The sequence below is a fragment of the Toxotes jaculatrix genome, chromosome 9 (genome assembly GCF_017976425.1).
Source record: "Toxotes jaculatrix isolate fToxJac2 chromosome 9, fToxJac2.pri, whole genome shotgun sequence".
Taxonomy (NCBI): Eukaryota; Metazoa; Chordata; class Actinopteri; family Toxotidae; genus Toxotes; species Toxotes jaculatrix.
Genome location: NC_054402.1, coordinates 18857290 through 18881474, shown reverse-complemented (window position 1 = coordinate 18881474; position 24185 = coordinate 18857290). Strand labels below are relative to the sequence as shown.

The 24185-nt window shown below is 40.3% G+C and overlaps 1 protein-coding gene across 1 annotated transcript in view; it reads left to right on the top strand.

Annotated features, from left to right (window-relative positions):
• Window positions 1–24185, top strand: part of kirrel3b (kirre like nephrin family adhesion molecule 3b) — a 152467-nt gene that overhangs the window by 123312 nt on the left and 4970 nt on the right. Inside the window, 8 exon segments of the mRNA XM_041046591.1 lie at window positions 3725–3830; window positions 10679–10827; window positions 11026–11153; window positions 11649–11775; window positions 18587–18687; window positions 21530–21740; window positions 23258–23365; window positions 23902–23985. Coding sequence (XP_040902525.1) covers window positions 3725–3830; window positions 10679–10827; window positions 11026–11153; window positions 11649–11775; window positions 18587–18687; window positions 21530–21740; window positions 23258–23365; window positions 23902–23985 — 1014 coding nt within the window.

The following is a 24185-nucleotide window of genomic DNA, read 5'->3' as shown; positions in this document are numbered from 1 at the left end:
CAGAATTATCTCATGATATCGTATGTTAAGACATGATTTCTAAATATTACTCTTCCAGTGTCTTTAAGATCTATCTCATGTTCTTAACTAAGTTTTGACTGTTGTCTTTGGATCGCATCTGTAACAAGACTTTGATACTCAAGAACATATTTACACATTTACAGATATTCTGCAAGGAGTGCAACACTCCTTATTTAAGCTGCTGAATGAATAGCAGAACATCTGCCTTCATTAGATTGAGTAAATTCTTTGCAGTTCCACGCCTGAATATCTCATGATCAATATGTTGGACCTCAGGTTGTCAGTCAGTCTGTTCTCCCCAGAAGTATTCCACTCAGCCAGCCATATGACAGTCTGCCCATATTGCTAAGGCTATAAGCCACAAGCGGATGGCCCATAAACAGCTTCCCCATCCTTCAGAGGCGGCCGACACTCCTGGAGTTTGAAGCTGGTCCTACTGGAGAACAGCTGTCTACAGTGACCCAGAGAGATTGGAAATTGAGCTTTAAGAAAGGAAAAAAAACAATTTATGTTGGCACTATCTCCAGGAAACAGAGAGAAGTTGGAAGATTGTTCCAAAAACACCATCTGGTCTCTACTTTGAACTAACCGATCAAAAGCTGTCGGCCAACTATAACCCCCCCCCCCCCCCCCCCCCCCCCCCCCCCAACCCATTCATCCTGTTGTTTTCATTGGAGCTCCGATCAGTCTTACTATTCCCCTTTCCTTCTATCCATCCATCCCTCCCCCTCTTTCTCTCCCTTGCTACTATTCTCTTGATGAATCTTAGGAATTAACAGTCTTGCATATTGATGCTCCGTCGCATGATGCCTCAAATGCACTCGCTCAGCAACTCATGCATTTATACATCAAACCAGCGAATGGGCTTTTTATTAAGTAGATGTCTGTTATATCCAAAAGGTCAAAGGTTAGAGAAGTGACAGTCCCAGCTTCACACCCAAGGCCCTCGCTGACAGACTTTTGACAGTTGTTGCTCCCATGACTGCCTTTTTCTTGTGGTCCTTCAGGGAGATTATTGCCTATCCAACAAATTGCTCGCCTGACTTAGAAATAGATGTAAAGTCTCCGTGACACCACCTCTTGCTGAGAAGAACTGAGGTCTTTTTGAGGGAGGGTCAGTTTTTGCAACTCAGTCATTTGAAAAGAACTTTAATTAGCAGCCGGATTGACAGTAATGAGCATTTTTGTCCTTAGAAGTCTCTTGGCAGCAGGACCAGAGAAAAAGGTTGGCATGATTGAAAAGTACAGTATAGGAATGCTTTTAGTGAAAAAGGCTTCTGAATTAGCTTCTACATTACTGTGTCTATTAGCACAGACACCACCTCCAGATCTCTCTCACTCTCTTTTTATGTCTGCCTCTCTCTTTACTCTCCAGCTTCTTGCTAGATTTTATTACCACCTCCACTGCTGCCACATCTGTCATTTTGCCCCTGAGGTTCCCTCTGCCCACATTTTTGTCCACGCAATTAACCGCTTGCAATGCTAAAAACACCTACAGGCCAGCTAACACTGCTGCTCAAGGCATAAGATAGGTTTCCTGTTTTATTATGACACACACCCACATGCCCTTTCATATGCACACATACCCCCACCACATACCCCACCCCCCCACCACCACCAAATATGTGCCTACACATGAAAACACACAGACACACACAATTGGCTGCTCAGTACCTGGAGAGAGACTTGCTGGTTCAGTCAGTCTTCTAGGATCCACAATGTTGTTGTTTTCTTTCCTGGCCTGGGGAGAACTGGCACAGGTGGAGCTCATGGATTTGAAGGTGGTAGAGTGGTTGGTGGGGGTGGGGGGCAACTGTCCTGGAGGAAGATGCGTCTGCTGATGGGGAATATGGTGTGTATGCGAGAGTAGGGAGGAATATGGCACCTGGATGCCCCAACACCCCCCACCCCCTTCTCTGGGGCTTTGTGGCAGCTGAGCCAGCCCAGAGCATCTGCACAGCCACAGGGTAAAAAGCAGTTTTCCTACACTTCATGCCCAGACACACACATACACGCACAGAATTGCTCTCCATAACTATACACAGTGTTGTTTGGCTTCATTACTGCAGTGTTTGTGTGCCTCTTTAATTCTGTGTGGATCCCTTTGCCCACTACTGCTCTTCATCCACATCCAAACACAGTCCCTGGTTAGTAGATTAGTACAATTGAGCACAAAGTAGATAGACTTAGTACACCTTTGAAACAGATGGCTGCACCAGCATCAAACCCAGAAACAGCTCTTTCCCCCTGTGACAAGTTTGCAATCCATGATGCCTTACTAGTATGACAGTGGTACCACAAATGTCTTTGGAAGTCACAGTCTCAGAAAACAGTTATCCTGCTATGCTTGTAGCATGTTACTGCTTTGGCAGGACAAGTGTAATATAAAGTTTTTAAAAAAGTTGTTGTTTTTTTTCTGTGTTATTTCATACTGTTTTGGTTGTCAGCAGGGTCTTATATAAATGGAAATATCCAATTCATACTCAGCCTTACAGATTAGTGCGGGCTATTTTCCAAATACATGTTAAATGTGACATAAGAAACTCATTTTGGTACAGAAGTACGTGTCAGACAATATTTAGTTTTCTTGACAGCTGGCTCATAATTTATATGTACTATAAATGCATTGCTCTCTCCATCCACCTGATTCTCCATTAGCACAGAGGTCGGTTTTATTATTTTTCCTTGCTGCATTTCAAGCTCTCAATAAGACACAACCACCCTCTTTTTAAAAACCCTGACAAATAGCTTCACCTACTTGAAATTCATTCACTGAGTCTGTGGGGTAAATAGCTGTTTGTTTCACATGGGACAGGATTGATATGGAAATTAACATGTATCTTCAAAAAGAATCCCACCTTTGTCAATTAGGATAAATTAAGTTGTTTATTAAATTTGCATAATCTGAACGCTTGTTATTGTAAGAACTGTTTTAATTGTACTGTATCACAGAGGTTGTTCGTTGTTTTAATTGCAGTGGATTGCACTATGGACTATTCACTGTTTGTAAATTGCCATTTACTGAAACTCATTATCAAGTCAGGTTTTCCTTTGATTTGCTCCTTATAACATTGCTAATGAATATATGAGAATAAAAATAGCATGTTCGCTCCCACACCTGTGAAATACACTACAGTGGTACAGTGTTATTCCTAGACCCCTAGGTGGGTGGCAGCAAGATTAAAATAGGGCATCAAATTATTCAGGAGTAATTGCCTATTATTCGGGAGAAAATGCTGCCACAAACTGTGATAAGTTGTCACAACTGTTCTAAGCGCTGCCACAGCGTATTGTGAGATAATCTGAATAAAAAGACTTTCACCTTAAGTGGAGCATATTTAACAGCTGTACTGTGTGTGTCGTAGAGCCACATAAAAGGTTGCCAAATCTGTTTTGGGTCACAAGAAAAAAAAAAACATTTGGCAAATGTAGGTCCCCTAAATAACACAGAGAATTTATTTTGCATGTTGGTGTGTTTGGCTGTTTTCTTTTGAGGTTACATGATTTCTAAACTATTTATAAGGTGTCTATTTTGTCTCCTCTGCAAAATTTGTGATATATATTTTCCCTTTTCTTTACAAGCCCTGTTCAGCCACAGAAAATGTCAACAACATAGTATTTGTCTCAGGCTTACAGTTCACTACAGGATGTTTGAAGAAGCTGCCAGTTCTTTAATTGGTTGTCTTTGTGTCTTTTTTTTTAGATCTCCCACTTGTCAATCTCTCAGTGGAGCCTCAGCCAGTTCTGGAAGGAAACCTTGTGAAATTCCACTGCTCTGCAAAGGCCAACCCTCCTGTCACACTCTACAGGTGAGATCATAAAAAAAAGAAAGTGTGTCCAGACCACACATGAAAGTCATGGATGCCCGAAACATGAAAGATTCTAAAAAGAATTAGCAATTAACTTTAACTGAGGTCCTCTCTGATCAATTGCTGGCGGATAATATATTTTCACATTAAGTCATATTTAACACTTCATTACTGATAACATTAATCATTGCCAGACACCTTCTTATGATGCCCTGACACCGTTATATCTGCCCACACTTTGAAATGAAGAGAAGAAAAACAATGAAACACTGTCATGCTGAACAATTTAATGAAACTACACCTCAGAAAAATCATTTGGGAACCCTTGTCATGTTCCAGTGGATTGCAGCAGAGCAACGCAGTGCTTTGTTGCATAGCTGTTTGCTTTGTGGTCGTATCATCTCCCTAGACCATTAAATGTCCATCAGTGTGTTGGAGGAAATCTGGAAATGTAATGTGCTTAACATCTGATGAAGTTGTCAGGATTACAGCTTTTTCTGAGATTGGGTTGTGTTCCTTGGTATACAGTAGATAGACAGGTTCCCCCCCAGGGATCTGCTAGTGTTTTTATGTATGTATTTGTGTGTGTGTGTGTGTGTGTGTGTGTGTGTGTGTGTGTGTGTGTGTGTGTGTGTGTGTGTGTGTGTGTGTGTGTGTGTGTGTGTGTGTGTGTGTGGCCCAGTGTGTGGTCCAGTAATGGTTTGTGTTTTAATGACTCAAATGTTTCAAAAATGGGACTGTGAAGCGGTGTGAGGATTGTCTCTGAGTGGTAGGTGGCAAGGTGGTGGCGGGGGTGTTTGGAGTCATTATTGCCTTTTCTAAACTTCCAAAGACTTCAGATTAGAGAAATTTTATATTCAAAATCATCACTGACATATAGTAGGTTTAGACCAAGAGTTTGAAGGTTCTTCAGGGTCCCAGTGTATGAAAAGCACTGTCACTGAAAATCACTTCAAGATTACTCTTCACAATGTCTTTATTGAGTATTCAGTAAGTTTGCTAACATTCTCTCAATCTGTTACTTGAAGGTTGTTGACAAAAAATAAAATAAAATAAAAAATAAAAGAATAAAGCAAAAATATAGAAAATGTCAATGGATTTAAGTGCTTTCTGAAGGCTTCTTTCATAGCAGTGCATGAGTGTATGTTTAGGTGGCTGTGTATGTGTGCTCTATGTGTGTGTCAGTGCAGTTGTCAGACATATACGCCATGTTCATGCTACAGCTAACCCTATAGCCCTTCTATATGCGGGTATTCAACAACCCTATTGCCACACAGGATGTTAAAATCTGCAAAAATCCTGGATTATGTTAACTGGACAATGAAATCAAATGATGATGGCTTGTGACAGACCCTGTGGTTTCCTGCATAAAAGACAGATCTGCCACATGTGAACCTACCACCCCAGCCTCAACACCCTAACTCTCCCCTTTGCTACAAAAAGGGCTTTCTACTTCCTTTGGCCTTGAATATAGGTTGTACCTTATGAATCAGCCAATGAGAATATAATTCCAAGGGATTCTGGGTGGTGTTCAAATAAATAAAACGCAAAATATGTATTATTGTTCAAGGAAATACACAAAGCAGTCTCATTTTCTTTTTCCATTAAAAACCAAAGGGTATGCTGCCAAACATGTTCAGCAACACAAATCCACTGAAAATACTGTTGTAAATAAAATATAATCTGACACATATCAAATCAAGTTAGAGCAAAAACAATGGCAGCAAATTAAACAAATGCATAGCTTAAAAAAAAAAAAAGGAGCCTTCCACCAGTGCAGCAATCTTTCTTACCCTAAAGCACTACTGTTCTTCAAAAATTCATGACGCTGCTGTCCTCTCACCCATTTCCCATATTTATTAATCCTTATTGATGGACTCATTCTCAATTGCTCTTGTTAGTAATTCTTCTTCTATATCTGTAATTGTGATGAAACAAGGAAATGGACAGTAATTATTGTCATAAAATCTTGCATGGCCTTCCAGAAGTGTAATACTGAAGTGATTTGTCAAGAGATGGTTTTCTGTGTGGGAGGTTTTAAAAACTGGGCAAAAAATAAATTGAATGAAATCGATAACAAAGGGAATTGGCCGGCTCTGAATCTTGTAATGGTACTGGGAAATAAAATGGATGTACAACACACTCACAGGTGGCAAAACAGAGATGTTGCCTTTTTGATGGATTCTGCCCTTTTGAAAAAGAAAAGGAGGAGGGAGGGCAGTGATATTGTGGAAAACAAGGTTTGTATTTGATTGTGTGGGTTCACAGCAGAGACAGGACGTCTATTGCGCCTGCAGAGGGATTTCACCTCTATTGTTATGAGACTGGATCAATGCTAGAATCAGACTTCTCCCCAGGGTATCAAGAGCTAAGATGCAATGGCAGTTGAGATGACTTTTTTCTTTTAGTATGAAAACTACAGAATGAAAAAAAGGTTGGAGGTTGAAGCTAAAGGAGCCTAAAACCACCACTTTCCCACTGTATCATGTATTTCTTCCTTTCTTTCTCTTTCTTCCCCGCTGTCTCCCTGCTGTCTGGCTTTCTGTCATTCATACAGTCAACTGTAGGACTGAATAATACCCGGACAGACTAATAACTTTTGAAACTTCAAGGTTATACTCTCTTAGTTCTCCTGTTTCATAGTCTCCCATTTAGATTTATCTGCAATTTATACAGGCGAGTCAGAACTCCCATGCACCATTGGAGTTCAGGGCATGGTAGACAGGGGATTTTTTGGGCCCCATAATGCTTGCCTGAGAGGCTTCGACTAGGGAGAGCCCCCCACAAATTCCCCCTCTGGAGAGCAATATCACAGAGGAGAGCAGGAAGCTGGTCAAGCAGTGTGGGGCCATTATTCAGTGCTAATACACTCTGTCTACCCCAGATCAGATACGGCACAAGGACAGAGTACTTCTTAGACGGATGGCCTCTTTTCCATCCCCAAGAGAGTCATCCATTCCCAATGTGCACTGCGCCTCTTTGCCATCCTCCAATTCAATGGACACTTGAGACACTGTCCCAGAATGGGGGGGTGGGGGGGGGACTAGTCAAAACCATGTTGCTTTCTGCTACCTACAACCCATTGTGATTGCCATACTGGCTCAATAAATCAGACTTTAAACATGAAAATGGAAATAAGATATATTTCTACAGATACCTGAGCCTTTGCCAGAACATAGCTCAAGGGGGAGTAAAGAGGGAATGAAGTAGTAGTCAGGGGATCAGAGAGGACTTGGTGTGGAGGCGGGGGCTGGAAGAGAAGATGAAAGCGGTGCTGAAAGTGTGAATGAAGTAAGAGTAATGGGCATGTGTTTCAGTCGCTCAGGGAATCAACACACTCACACAGAGGGAAAGACGAGTGGGTCGGAACATCTTCATTACTGTTTATAATGGTAGGAGGGCTAACTGGCATACATCACAATCACTCAACCACCCTCTGATGAAGACACAGAGGGGTTTCTCAGATCCAAACAAGAACCCACCAGAGAGAAGAGAAAGAATAACAAACAAAGCAAATCAGGTCCCTCGTCTGCACATACAACCATGCACAGAGCGACAACAAAACCCCCCTCCTTTTCATGGCATTGCAGCAAACAACATCCCAATCCACCCCACACTTATATTCTCAGTGTTATTGTTGCTACTGCTGAATTGTTTGTTTGCTTTTGACTGACACTACAATTGCCATACCTTCCTTCTCTACAAACCTTGAAGGTAGCGTAATTGATACAATCTGCTCGATGCCACTATCTGTTTTTGGGTATGACTACTATTCCTTAGCGTAATACTTTATGCCTATGTAGTTGCAGCCAAACACAGTTAAAAATGTGTGAAAGAATGTACTGTTACTTTATAATGTTCCTTTTTTAAAAAAAAAAAGGTGTACCATATGCGCAACACCTGAAATGTAACTGGTTCAGTAATTCACAGGATAATTGCAAAATTGTAGATTAATGTGCACCATTCCTGCAAACACAGAAATCAATGCAAGTTGAAAATTACCCTGAAAAGTTGTGACTAAACTCTAAAAGTCTGTAATAACCCCAAAGAGTTTGGCATGATCATGAAAAGTTTAGAAAAATTCTATGGATCCGAGAAGTCAGAAAAAAAAGTCTTCTGCATACCCTTTACTTTTTAAAGTTTCTCTCTGCTTTTTGGGGTTCCATCCCTAACTTTTGAGGTTAAACATGACGTGGTTTTGTTGTCAGATGGATATACTTACATGCACATGCATATAGAGCTTACTTCTACTTAATGATTTCCTTGTTGGGAGATCATAAAAAAAACCCCTCTAATTTAGGTCCATGTCACAAACTACTGCATGCTATTATTAAACCTGGATATTTATTTTATATTCCACTGAGAATTCAGTAGTCATCACTTTCAGTGTGCATGTGAGGGAGAATGGAACCGCGCTGTGCTGTGCTTAACCATGCTGATAATAACTGTAGGGCTTGATTTACTGTGGGTGTTGATGCTGATGGCACAGATACCTGTCTAATTTAATTGTTACTGTTTTATTGCCTTAATCACATTCAGCAAATACAAAACTCTCCCCCTCTTCCACGTCTCCTTCATCCTCTGCTTCCATTAACGGCAGACCTGTTTATCTATACAGTGTTAGCTTACACACCCGTGCACACGCAAAAACACACACCGTGCACATAGACACTCACACGCAGAGACACTCACGCTTACAGGATTCACACCCTTTGTCTGAATCAAATCCCTGAATAGGATACAGCAGTGTAAAGTGAGTCAGCTATTGAGTAAGCTTGCGCTGGCCCTCCTAACCTCCCAAAGGGAATGCAGGTGTTTGTGTTACCCTGGGCCAGCTATGTTTAGACATGAGTCTTGGACAAGACCCAGCACACCAACAGAGCTCCCATGCTCCCTGCGGACGACGGCATTCTGTCTCTGCTCCCTCTAACACTGTCAAGGGCTCCCAAACCTGGCAGTGGCAACCACCACTCGGGAGTAGCCGGCTGCCCGAACATCTGTGCTCACCCTGTTACAACTCCTACAGTATGAGCTGGAAAAGTCTAGATTGAAATAAGTGACAGATTGATATTCATGCAGTTGTCATAAGCCGTATCAGCATCATTATTGTCATCCTCATGATGGTGTTGATAATCAAAACCATCACCAGCTTCATCAACAGACTGAGTTTGCCCAATTATCACTGAAATTTCGATGTTCAAATTTCTTTTATTTACTTTTGACTTCTTGTAATGTCATTGAAAGCTCCAGAGCAGCTACTAAATGAAGCTTTTTTTTTTCAAGAATGAACTTTGAGATTCATAACCAGTCTAATTCATATCATCCTCATTATCATCATCATCTTTATTGTTGCCATCATTCTCATCCTCATCCTCATCGTCGTTATCATTGTTGTCATGGTCCTAATCATCGTTATTATTGCCTTTTCCATGATTACCACAGCGTAATTAATATCGTTGTCGTCATCATCGTCTTTATCATCATCATCGTCACATAAACAGCAGCGGAAACATTCATAAGCGTATTCATATTCAGGGACACACTGCGATGAACATCAACAGTCATCATCATTAACATAATGGTTTTCACATTTTTAATCTTTTAGTATGAAGCATCCGCATGAGTTTCTGTTCCTTCTGCTAATATTTTGAGGTTATTCTACTGCTGCTCAAAGAATTAGACTTTGTAGAAGTGTGATAATAGTATATTATCTCGCCAAGCTATTCAGGGGAGAATCCATCTGTTTGTACTCACACAAACACTGTACAAGTAGTGCTACTACTGGATCAGTTATGTGAAAGGGCAGACAGGCCAAAAACACCCGTCTGCCCTAATTTAAACACTTTTGGAAACACAGGTGTTGTGGAGCTCTCAGCTGTGTCCTTGTCACACAAGAACACAACTCTGAAAAGATCTACTGCTGGAAGAAAAAGCAAAAAAAAAAATCCCATGAAGCCCAATTAGAATTCTGCTTCACTTCACTTACTGATTGAACGAGGTAATCTGTTCTCATTTAAATGATAGCATTTCAGTCAAGCATGGGGCCAGCTTAGTCATGGAAAACAAATGAGTTCCCTATCCCGTGAAAACTGCTCTCAGTCCTGGCAGGAATGTAAAATGGAGACAGGCACCGGTTCTGTTGTCATTGTTTTCAGTCGCCACATCAGCATGCAGCCACGTCTCTATTGTGGAGGATGGCAGCGTTTAGATGCACAATGCATCGTACGTCCCACAGCACCGTCTAAATTTTCCAAAGAGACCTAAGACATCCACAGATGCCTTCGCTTCACTTTTATAAATGGGCCTTGTCTTTTGAAACAGCGGAGAGCCATCCACACCACGCAGAGCGAGACGCCACCGCCCGTGACATCATAAAAGTATCACCTAAACACTTGGAGAGTGTCTGTATCCCCGTCACAGAAGCTATCATTCACAAACACAAACAGATGTTCTTTATGTGATCCCGTGTCAATTTATTAACGTCAGCTGTTGTGTGTAATACAGTATGTGTCAACCAACGTCTTCAAAGGTGGAGGAGCTACCCATTTGTCATTCTGTGATTTGTTTTTCTTAGCTGGCACCCTGTGCTGCACTCTCTGCCTGGCGTAATGAGGAACGTGCTGTCTGCTCCGAGTCGCCGGGGAGCTTGTCACAGCATGGAAGGCTGCCACAAAAATATGCTGAAGCCAGCACAGAAAACCTGCCCCAGAATGATGATTTATTCACACAAAAGAAAGCTATTGACATAAGGAGGTGTGAAAACCTGTCTTAATGCCTTTTTCCCCTTTTCCTTCATTTTTCCATTTCTTCCTCTCTCTCCATTCTCTGCCTTCTAATCCTCACACCAGGTGGGCCAAAGGAGGAAGTATAATCAAGGAGGTCTCTGGAGACACGTATGAGGTTATTGTGGACCACTCCTTCTTTACAGAACCTGTTTCCTGCGAGGTTACCAACCCTCTCGGCAGCACCAACATCAGCCGCAATGTTGATGTTTACTGTGAGTGGCTCCTTAAGCAATACTGCATGCCTTTCAGTAATGGCAGCATCGTGGTAATGCATGATTAAGGATTTTTCACTTTCTTCTTTTTATTTATTTTTTTTACATTTTGATGCTGAGCTTCAAAAGCGGCTGCCACCACAGCTGATGCTTAATTATGGATGAGTCATAGACAGTTAATGATGTTTATTTCAACAGTTGGCCCTCGCATGGCTGCGGAGCCTCAGTCCTTGCAAGTGGACCTTGGATCTGATGCTGTGTTCAACTGTGCTTGGACAGGAAATCCTTCTCTTACCATAGTGTGGATGAAGAGGGGATCCGGAGTGGTGGGTATATGAATATACAGTCACATACTGTGGCACACAATAGATTCAAAGCTGCTTTTTTCCAATAAGGCTTGTTTTAGAGACTGCCTGTGATTCCAACTCCTCCCTGCCCTACAGCACTTTGGATAGTTCTTTTATGTTACAGGCATGTGTTTTGAAATGTCCATTAAACCTAAGACTGTGAGGCCATTACAGTCCCAGTCCCTCTTGGCGGCCCTTTTCTCTCATGAGATCTGTTGATTTGATCCACAAATTCAGACTCATTCCTCCTTTCCTTTTGTCAACATCAAAGGCCAAAGCCAGCCCCTTTACTCCACTGAGCTCAGACCCTAAATTGGATTTTAATAATTGAGGAGAGGTGCCCTTTAAGGTATTAAATGGTCCATGTGCTGCCTTGCTTTTTTTTCCCCCATAGCGCTGCCTTGTTGCTATCTCAAATGCAAAGGTGCCTTTGCTGTCATTGCGTTTGGTGATATTTGACTTTTTTTGCCGCAGGTTCTCAGCAACGAGAACCTCCTGACACTGAAATCTGTGAGACAGGAGGATGCTGGGAAATACGTTTGCCGCGCCGTGGTCCCACGTGTAGGAGCAGGGGAGAAGGAGGTTTCTCTCACTGTCAATGGTAAGTTGTATTATTGATATGACTTTCACACAAACAGGCCCAGACGCACCCCCACAAAGTTGTCAAATGCATACACATACAAGTGTGAATCCTGAGGTCTGGGGTCAATGGCAGCAAGAAGAAAGCAATTTGTCACAGGAGTCAGTATTCTGCTTCCTCTGTGGTTTACAAAAGCCTGTCTTCTAGAAAACCTCCAACAGAATATGCTGCTTTATTTCTCACCTGTAGTCTTTTTTTTTTTTTTTTTTTCATAAAGCAGCTTCTTGGAGACACGGTTCATTTTACCAGGCAGACACAGTAACAAAACAAAAGCCATCACACATACACACACACACAAAGCACCAGGATGTGGCACATATTGTGCCCATGTTAATTAATTTTCTTGACAAAGGTAATGTGTAAAACAAAGCTGTTTCATCAACAGTCATCATTGTGAAGCCTTTAAATATGAAAAGCAATAAATATAGACTTAGTCTTTTAGATAGTCTTTTCAAGATATGGTCACACATTTCATAAACAGGTGAAATGTACTTCAATGCTAATTATATTCTGCATGAGTCACAGGGAAGCTGCCTTTTCTGAGGCACTGACTGAATAATGAATACCAGCCTTGGTGGGAGACCTGGCAACTCTCAAACAAATGACTTCATTATCAGTGCTTGATATTCAGCAGGCATGCTTTGGTGTGGCAGAGGTTCTTAGTTGTGGGATTTACAGGTCTCTTATTTTCCCCATGTCCATCTGAATGAAACCTGAGCCAAAACAAAAACACAGAAAACAGAGAGGGGCTTTAAGATGCTAGAAAGATGATGCTGAGTTAAAATGCTGACAGTGTATCATTGTACATTTTGAAAGCTAACAAAAGAGTTTGCCTGTAAGCAACACTGGTGCTGATTTGCGGATGAGGGTACATCAAGTGGCAAACAGTGTGTGTAAAGATTTTCTTTTCAAAATCCAGACATTAGCTTTGCATATCAGAGAGAATGGGATACCAGTATTCCCTCCAGCACAAGATCAGAACCATGACTTTCTATGAACTGCAGTGAGCTTCTTCCTTCTCAGCTAGGAATTCAGTTGAAAACAAGGCAGAAATCATGACTAATTCCATTGTCTCCCATTCTGTTGATAGCAACCTATGCTGGCATCCTTTCTGCAGTCTTAATATGAAAACAGAGCACATAAAATCCAGTGTACCAGTTTTTGTTTGATGCATCTCTTTTCTGCTCATGTAACTATGGAGATTGTGTTGTTTTCAAAAATGATGTCATGAGAGAAAGAAGATGGATTGTTTTAATAAAGATTATAACACTACACTACAACTCTGAGCATGCGGGGAACACACAACAAAGCTGAAATGGCATGTTTATTTAGTCTCTGCAGACTTCATTCAGGCACGTTCTGGATGACTTGTAGTCTTTTTATTTGTTTATATTCTTCCCCTCTTCTGTTGCATCTTGCACCTCCCTGTCTGAATTGGTATTTGACATTCAAAAGCCTCCTTTCTTTTTACCCTTCTGAATAATTGAAATTCATCTCTTTTTTTCCAAACCACATGAGGAATCCTGAGTCATTTCTTACTTGGTCCTTGAGGCGAATCAGAATGTCAAACTTGTGAAAGTGCAAACACTGCGGCTGAAGTGGTGCGTGAGGGGGAGGGCGCTCTCTCCTGAGGTTCGCGGATTATCCCATGCCACTGTCTCAACTGCAGATGAATGTGTGCACTCTTTACCTCTTATCAGCCCATAAGCTCAACATCACTGACAGTCAGTGGTGATCCAATCGATTCTGACAATGAATAACCAACATAAGGGGTGAGTGAGCTTTTCAGGAGGACAACAATAATACAGTAACTTCTCAGGCAATGCTGTGCATATAATTCATGATGCGACGGTGTCTGCTGCATATTTGAATGTTTCTTTGCTGTTTGTTTTCCCTGCAGTTATCCCCCGATTCCTTCATGCCATCATTTAAATTACATGTGTTTATAATTTGTCATTCCTCTGTCTCTCTCCTCTCTGCCGTTGTGTGTCACTGGCTCCCACTGTGGCATACCACATAGACATGAGGATTCCTGCTTTCCCTGGGGAAGAATGTAATTTAATTATAATCAAACAGCTAGCAGGGGAGGCAGTTTGTGTTTAAGTCACTAATGGATACATATTGCTTACTCTAGTCAAACATTTTCAGAATGGAAAGCTTCTCAGCATTTCATATGCGTCATATCCGTCAAGTGGCTACATGTATGAAAGGGGGGTGAGGCTGTGCACTTCCATGCGTGTGATTATTTATATAGCATACAAAATATATGCATGGCTTTTTCCACAGTCCTGCAGAAGTTGGAATTGAGTGAAGTTATCTGACATGCTTGAAAGGATTTGGCTTGTATATGCTTAAGGACCATATATTCATGCAATACATATTAATTAATATCCATGTGTGTGAGTAGATCTGTAAAGCCGTTTGTGTTTGGGAATATGTGTGAGTCATTGGGCCAAGCAATATGTAAAATGACACACATACAGTACTTGAGCAGCCTGGGGAGAGAAAGCCCATTTCCACAGTAATGAAGAGGGAGGGCTGGAGGATCCCCCAATATCCCACAGCACTTGGTTGTTATAGATCTTTTTTTCCTTCTGCTCCTCTTTTTCAACAGCCTTTATGTACATAGTTAATTAGCATTCCAGCCTTCTTTAAACTGGCAATGACACGACATCAGAAAGAAAAGCACAAATTAATGAAGGAGAAAACTGCACTTAAGGTGCAGCACATTTTATCTGACCAGCCAAATTTAAGCATAGTGAGATATGATCTGCAAGACTTTCTGGGAGACTTTGAACTCACTTTTCCCATTATGTGTACCTGTCACATGCACTGTCTCTACTCAGCTCAAATACTAATTTATTATGAGTAAAAAATGTCTTTAATATATTTCCCTCACCATTTAAAAAAAGCTAGATGTGCAGCAAGGATCTCTGCCAGGACAGTTCGTTCAGAAGTTTAAGTTTACAGGCTCATTTGATTGCTGGACAACAACAGCCGTTAGATCCACAGCTCCAAGGTGCCTTTCATGTGTCCAGGGAGGGCAAGATGGCTGAAAAAAATCTTCCTTGGTACATCCAGTGAAGTGGAAAGGAAGTCTAGAAATAAATAGCTAGCACATTAAAAGTCTGCTCCCACTGATAACAATCAATGAGTTACATGCCAACTTGGAACTTCGTCAGGTCGAATAATTAAAAACTCATATCACAGAAATAATTTAAACAAAGATTAATTAAAAAAGCGAGAATTTACTCGTGAACTGAATAGTGGGATTGAACCTTATATTTAACACTGACACATTGAAATCTGAAAATAAAAAAATCTGAAAAATAAAATCATTAGTGTTTCTGGGCCGTGGCATCTGTATACTGAGTAATTAATGTAAATGTTATTTTACAGTATGAAGTGAAGACAGCATGGATCACACTCCGTGGAGGAAAAAGAGAGAGGGAGAAAATAGTGTCTGGTCCCTGTTGTAAAGATAGATTGAGCCAAAGCAGGCAAATGAGGTGAAGCTGTCAGAGTCTTCAGGGTAGTAAAGTGCGTGTTTCTACAGAAGCTGAACATAATGGCTTCCTCCGTTGGCCAATTAGGGATGAAGATAAAATTATTCATGATTACAGCTCCTCATCCAGTCGGACTCGCTACTGTTAATCTGATATAGTACAGCTGAAATAAAATACCAGGAAGATTAGCCTAATATAAGCAGTAATGATTCTCCCCCCACTGTCTTACAGTAACACTATAGACAAGCAACACAGAGAACAGTCAACTTAACAACAACAGTCTCATTAACCAAATTGTATCTGATTACTCTTTACTCTTATGTATTGACACATTACGACTGTGTAATATAAGAATTTACTATTCAAAATCTCCTTGGAAGCAGTACTCTAATGTATCTACTATTTGTGAAATGTGGCTGTGTATTTACATCTACATATACATCAAATACTGAAGTTGGTATATTTAGTTTAACAAAATTGTTAACATATTCACACCAAGAGCCGACTGGTTGTTGGCAGCTACAACATATAGACAGGATCTCTGCAAAATGGATTTCTCCCAGGGCAAAATGTGGCCACCAGTGACCGTACAAGGCATTTTTCTTCTGTTTCGGTTGCCCTGTAGCTGTTTTGTGCTCTCTTTTATCACACAAAGAAAACTGAGAAATCAAAAGAGCTGCGTTGAGGTAGCAGGGAAATGTCAAGCTTTTGTTCAAAGCGGATGCCTCAGTTTAGAAAGGAAATGTAAGCCCTAGCCTTTTGACACCCACACCGATATTGTGTAATCAGACTGCAATGTCCACTTCAGAGTTAACACCTCCTCAAATGAATGAGTGAAACATTGCACCCAACATTTTGATTACCTCCCCTGCTGCTAAACATTGATGTTGTAGTGCCACCCACCTCCAATGTGTTTGTGCTCTGATCACATTGTGGAAGTGGCAAACACGTACTTATACACACACAAGCACACGCACACGCACACATACTTTCAACCGAGGCTGAGCCAGTGAGATAAAGCTATTTAATTATATTCCTCATTTGCAGCTCTGATCCATAAAATAGATCCTCCCCAGCCACTACCATTGGCCTTTTGCAGCCTGCAAGCAATTGATCTTGTTGTATGTTGACAGTAGGAGCTCATACCAACCACATACTCACGTTTCATCTCCTAATCACAAGTTGATACATACACATCATATGCACAAAAGTCCTCATATTGACTGTAGTACATACATGCTGTACTAATACTGTAACTCCATGTTGGCAAACCAGTGAAAGAGGGAGAACAGCTTTCAATACATTTTTCTTAAATTGTCTGCAGAATTCATTCTGCAGTAGTAGCAGCCTTCCAGCATCCTCCAGTAGCATACCAAGACGCCATCTGGCAAAGTCTCATTAAAATGCTAATTCATTTTAATAAGAGACAGGTAATAAACTGCAATTATGTATCGTCAGAGAGATGGCAGAGAGCGGGAGTTTGAGGGAAGTTGGCGGGGAAGCGAGTTGTCTCACTAATCAAGAAGCTGCCTCACTTGCCACCCCCTCAAACCCACAGTCTTAAGAGACGCGCCTAATGTTTGATTTTAACAGTTTTTTAAAGACATTTTTTTTTTCAAGTACAATAAGGATAAAGTGGGAACCTTTCCTGCTGTTATTTTTGTGGGAGCATCTCTGTTGAAACCCAGCTTTTAAATTTAATGAAATATAAGTGGATGAGAGCGGAGCATGGAGAGATTATGTACGTGTATTTTTTAAATTGAATTATATCCACGTTTGCCCAAAGAATAACAAAATCATTCAGAATGTGGTGATCCTGTAATGTGAACAAACTCAAGGTTGCCGATTGAAGCCCGCATTCTTTTTTGTTTTGTTTTTTTGACGTGATTGATTGTGTCAGGGTTGGGTCTGGTCAGGCGGTCCACATTTGAGAAGTCACAGAGATGGTAGGAACAGATAATTGAGCTGAGAAAAAAAAAATTCAGATGACAAAGTCCGGGAAAAAAGAAAAAAAAGTGAAACAGAAAAGTAAGTTAAACTGAGGAATTGCTACTTGCATAGAGTCTCATTTAGTTTAAATCATCACCAAAGATTATCAGCTGCCTTCTTCCATCTTGGTAACCTGCTGTACAAATTCATTTGGAATGACTGCAAATAAAATATTACAAAGATGTGCTTGGATCCCATACAAAAATCCTCCTCCAGTGTTTATTCTTGTTCTGTGATTGTGTCTATTAAAATATAAAATTAATGCCAACCATAGCGTCTGTAGCCTACTTTACTTTTCTGTAATTTTACTTACAGTGAGATCCTCAGGGCCAAAGGGAAAATAGACTTAAAAGACAGAACTGGGTCATGTGTGACATCTTGTCTTCATATTAGTGCTGTCACCTGGTGTGAGCAGCCTCCAGACCAGATGGCAGGCAGACCAGTCGTTTAGGCTGAGCTGCCCTTGTCAGACGAGATCTTGTAGCCTGACCAAGGTTTAACACATGCTGGCTCGAAGTCCATACCTGCTCCTATTGAACTCTCTCTGACCGCAGTTTCTAATTCTAATGGAGTCTTTCCATTTAATCCAAACTTGGTTTTTTTCAGAGAAACCTGAATTATACATATTTTAGAATTATATAACAGGTTTGTTTATATGTTCAACATGAACAATGTATGTCGGACAAAACTCCATAAAAATATAATATAAAATAAAACATAGTGATGCTCTGCCTTTCGGATTGTTTATTTATAGAGAGCCAGGGCTTGATGTGTAGTTATTTGCTGACCTATTGGTCCAGGGGTCCAATCTGCGGCAAGCAAATTGATTGAGGTGAAACAGTACGACAAGTGTGTTATCTCCCCACAATGGCATTTTTCTCTTTCCATCTGTGTAGTCCTGATTACACTCCAAAGAACTGCTGTATTACTCTCCAGCGACGTTTATCTCAGTGGGAGAAATCAAACCAGCCATAAATCAACAATTTCTTGATGGAAAATGAGGTCTGGGCCCCACTCATGCCCTTCGTTCGGTCCTGGCGTGTCCTTGGCTAGATTGTACCAAGGAATGAGGCATGTTCATACCACAAAGCAATACAGTTTTCCCCAGGAGCCACTTCAGGTGTTACTGCTTAGAACAGGGGAGCGATTAGAACATAATGTACCACAAGAACTTGATTGAGTAGAATTGTCATATGACCTCAAACTGAATTTAATTATTCATGTTTCAATTTCTATGACTCATCTTCAAACTTTTTTTTATGATTTTTCTCTTCCAGGGCCACCTACTATATCCAGCACACAGACTCAGCAAGCTTTACATGGAGAAAAAGGACAAATCAAGTGTTTCATTCGAAGTACACCTCCTCCAGACCGCATTGTAAGTGTATCTGGACCATTTAGTTTTTTTCTCATCTTATGTCTCTCTCAATGTTGCCCTTTTTATTGGAAAAACACAAGTGAAACTTTAATCATGAATAGGTATAGTGGATACCTGTAGTACAGGTGCCAACAGCAAAAAATAGATTATATAATGATTATTATTTTCCTCTCTGTCTTTGAAATTTAATGCCTGACTGAACTCTATTGATCTGTTAACTACACATAGACAGTAGCGCAAATAAAAGGCTGAAGGATTTTGTTGGATGAGCTCCATCCATTGTTTTCATATGAAACGGTGGTCATGAAACTACAGTTTGAACCCTCTTTCTCATTTAATCCACACTTACGCTCTGTTAGCACTGATCCCATTAAGATTTATGGATCTTATACAAACAACCAACTCTCTGAGCTCACTTTGCGCCTATTATTAATTTCTGTGTGTTACAGGTGTGTATGTGTTTGCATATGCATGTTGTTAATTGCCATACTTTGTCGTCTAATGTGTGTTTTTATTATATTGATGTCTAGCATTAACTAGCAACATAATATCAGGTTTATTTGAGAGGTGTACCTGTGGGGGCTGAGCTGCTGGGACTTAAGTGTTTATCCTGGATTCCAAACTGTTTATTTAAGAGTGAAGCTTCAAACCATTCATCCATAATGTGTGATTATGTCAAGTCAAGTTAGTTTAACTGATATAGTCGAAAATCACAAAACAGAGGGCTTTAAAAGATCCATCTTCTATCCTCTGACTCAAATTCCACAAAACAGTTTAACAGTAAGGACACAAAAAGCTTTTTTACTTAACATGAAAACACTAAAATCAAGGCATAATTTGTAACACTGCATTTCCACTTCTGTATTTAGCCACCTGTCCATTACTGCAAGCTTGAAGTTGAATGTGTTGTTTATCCTCCAAGTACCATTTCATCTTTCTCGCTCTGTCTCCAGTATAATGAATTTCCTTGTTTTTTTTAGTTAAAAAATCAGCAAAAATGAATCATGTAATTCTCACCACAGTCACCCAAAATGAATGCAGTCTACACTAAGATGCCTTGAACAAAACCAGCCACTAAATTGCATGTGTTACATTATCATAGCACTGCATAAATAAATCCAGTATATGCAAATATCTATTGTTTTCCAACATTTCTCTCGCCTCATCACTGCAAGTGTCAACAGAACTTCACATTAGTACATCATGTCTCAGACCCATCACTTCCTCGTGCCTAGTATTTTATGTTGATATTTCAACCAACATGTATTCACAATATTCTGTTTTTAGTTCCTGTCTCTCAAAAAGACACCAAGTGCTAATTAATTTGAAATAAACTTGAATGTATACATTCCATAGCAGACATTACTTGCATCCACAACCATGAAGCATGTCTGGTGCTGTAGTAACTATAGTAGTACAGTAGTGGCTCAGTCCCATCAAGATCCAATAACGAGAACTATCACCATTTATTATTTCAAATATTTATCATAGATAGAAAATGAGCAAAAGGTCAAAGGATCTGATTATTTAGCAATGTGTGTGCAACTATGCCATCACAGTGTACAGTAAGACCTTTTTTTTTTTTCAAATAACTGCTTCTGAAGAAAAACTCAGAATTCATTAAAAATCAAATGTTTTATTGGTATTATTATTATTACAGCAAAAAAATATATAATTTTTATCACTTTTTCCAATCATAATTATTTTGTGTATTCTAAATAATGCAAAGTATTTATTGCCCTACATTCTTATCCTCCTCTAGTTAACAGCAAACACTACTCTATAAACAGTTACATGCAGTTTCCCAAAAGCCAAATCCAAAAAGCACAGTAATTCAAACAGGGCGATGAAAATGGGTCTGCTCAGAGGACATGCAGATTGCAATTATCCATTAGACATTAGGTCAGTCTACAGATGCTAGAGATATCTCAGTCAACTGGCAGCTTGTCAAAGGGAGATGAGCAGCAGAAAATGGGCAGTTAACACAAACGGCTTTAACCATAACACGGCGTTCAAAAGTGTTTTAACCACCCACGACAGTGCAGGACATCTGCAGTGTATTCCTACTTATTTATGTCTTTTAGAGACCTATTCGAATCACTTAGCTATTAAAATGAGCTAATGTCCATGCTCTGATGCCAGTAACTCATACCACTTTATAACAGAATGAAACATAGTTATTACTACTATTACTATTATTTAAGAGTATGAGATTCATCTATCTGTGTTCATCATGTATCTTCAGGGATATGTGTATTTGTAGCTACTTCAATAAGGGGCCTTGGCATTGTGCACAAATCACCCAGGAACATGCAGGTGAAGTTATATAATGACCAGACCAGCACCATCCCATTGAACACCTTCCATTGAACTCTAGCACCCATTGAAAAAAGTATCCACTGATCAACACTGGTAATTGTGCAAAGCAAAAGGCTGCTGATGGCTTGGTCACTTTTAACACTGGGATGCTGAAGGTCTCTTGTTGAGTCACTGCCATAATAAGTGGCACTTGTTATCAGGGTCAGAGCTGGTTTCTATTCTTCTGGTCACTGAGCATATTTAGATGGGTTGCCTTTGACATATGGCTGTAGCTTTTCAAAACCACATAAAGAAATGCATGTCTGCACAAATTTCATAAAAATCCATCCAATAATATTTGAGATATTTCAGTCTGGATTAAAGTGGTGGACCTACTGAGAGACCGAGACTGACATCCATACAGCCACCCTGCTAGCATGGCTAAAAATGTTATAAAAGCTGTTATAAAAATCATATTATAAAAATTCTCACCTCTGGAAGTCAAAAACTTCACACAGTACATACCACCTCTGTCTTTTCTCAGGCTTGGTCATGGAAGGAAACCGTGTTGGAGTCTGGAACATCAGGCCGCTATACCGTAGAGACAGTCACCACAGAGGAAGGCGTAATCTCCACATTGACCATGAGTAACATTGTTCCAGCAGACTTTCAGACCATCTACAACTGCACCGCGTGGAACAGCTTTGGCTCTGACACCGAGATCATACGCCTTAAGGAACAAGGTGGGAGCCAAGGTTCGACAGGTTCCACCTTCCTCTTCTTCAAATCACGTGACAGTGGTTTTCTAGATATTGATTTATGGTATACAGTGTCAGAGCTGTGGTGTGTGCATCAGTGTGGTTGCGCCTGCCTGTGTCTGTACATTTTGTGCACCTGTATCAATGTGTGTTTGCTGGGGAATGTACTTTTGTGTGTGTAAGTAAGTAGAATGGGATTCGATCACAAACTGGTCATCCATCAATTACAATCAGGCACAATAACAAGTTCAAACAGCAAATTTTCAATAACTATAAAAAATCAATGGACGTAGATCTCAGTGTATGATAAATTTTTATTTGGAAAAACAGTTATATGTGCATAAACACAATTTGAGTTTCAGAAATAAGTTGTTCAAAAATGGCATTTTACCACTTTGGAACTGCAGGATGGTAATACATAGTTATTGCATGGCCTAAATTCTGAAGCGTTTGATGTACAGTAAATGTGATGATGACACCGATAAATTCCTTACAAATTAGTTTTCTGGGTTAACATAAAGTGCAGCTCCCTGGTTATTTGAACTGCTGACCATCGGCATACACTGCTTCCTGCATATGAAATGCACTGTGCCGCCTGCTTTCTTTATGTAAAAGAGAAATGTAACATTTCTTTTGCTTCAGAAATGAATACTTTTTTTCTGTTGACCTTTTCCCCTCTACCGTGGGAGAAGCTGTGTTTTCTATCCACTTATTGCAAATGATAAATTATAAGCTGCTTATGTGAAAGTGACATTGATCAATGAAGACATTAAATAGGCTTTAATGGTGTAGGAAGAGCACTTGGTTGTTTTGCATTTGTTTAAAATGCGAGAAGGTCATAAATGTGGGCTGGTAACTCAGGTTCTCATTAAACCACACTTTAATGAGGACATTTAATGTTGGAGCAGCATATAGATGTGTGCCTGCAGGTTTAATCTCTTCCCTAGCTGCAAACGCACTGTAACGTCCATGCAGAAACACACAAACATGATTATGCTTAAACGAATGCACAGTCTCTTGCACTCCACTCAATGAAAATAAAAGCCCTCAGTGAAATGCTTCTATTTGCCTAAATGAGTGTAAATAAAAAGTTACTAGACAGTAGGATAATGAGATAATATTGGGAAATTGTTTACCCGGTGCTGATAACAAAAGATTTGGTAATTAGTTTTCATTGCATTTCCAGTTATTTGGACATACAGTACACAACATTTTTTTATTGTTGCATTGTGCCTGTGTATTTTAATTACATGGCCTTGTGCCTGAGGGGTGTCAAAGTCTCTTGGCTGGATAAAATATAGCATATCCTCCTTTAGTTCCTGTTTGTTGGAGAGACAAAAAAAGAGAGATGAGGAGAACTGGTGCATGTGAGTGTGTGTAAGAGAAAGGTGACCTCGACATTTTGACTGTTCTGTTGTGTATCTGTCATGTACCCTATATTGAATTTAAACCATGTTTGAGATGTTTGTGGTATGTCATTGTAGAAGGACATGTCTCTTTGTTGCTCTCTGCAGAATCTCTCCCAGTGGCGGTGATCATCGGCATTGCCGTGGGAGCGTTTGTGGCCCTTATTGTCCTCATGGGCACCATTGGGGCGTTCTGTTGCACCCGCTCCCAAAGAAGTACGTTTCCTCTTCCCTTTTGCATCCACTGAAGCATGCATGCCAAAGTACTGTATGGTTCCCAAGCACACTAAAACATGTCCATCTATTCAAATGTAGATATTGTTTTCATTAAATCAAATGGAAAAAGATCTGCTCTTAATGTTAAGTAACCTTGGTTGTCTTCAAATTTTGACTTGAGCTTTCTTAAATATGGGGCATGCATTATAAAAAAAAAAAAAAAAGATTGGCAGCTGCTTCAGGAAATTTCTGTCACAAGATAAATTGCTGGAACATATTGTCAAACTTAATACAGGATCACTTATTGAGATGGACATCTTTTTGTAGTGCAGAGACTGTGATAAGGGCTCATTTCATGCAATCTCAGTCTAGCTGCATTTCGCTTTTGAAGCTATTAACAGTACATCCTGCGCTCTGTTCACTGCCACCCACCCATGTACCAAGTGACTGGTTAGAAACAGTCAGCCACTGTCTCTTTCCAAGAACCAAACTGTGCTACTGGTCCCTTCAGCATGTCTATTGTCTGTATACTACAGAGGAAGCGCACCTGGTTATGCCCTCACTGCCCGTCTCCATCTGTGCTCACCAGAGAGAACTTGCAAGCAAAATTAAGACAGAAAGTAAGACTTTGTTATATGACAGTATCATCAGCATTGTCCCAGACAGAATGAGCCACCGTGGAAGGCTGTGTGAGATTGCATATGTATGCAGAAAAAGATAATCTTTTGTTGGCAGGAAACAAATGATTAATAATGCTTTTTATTGTTTTCGGGAAATGGGGGAGCTTTCACAAACCAAACCCAGGGATCTTTGCTAAATT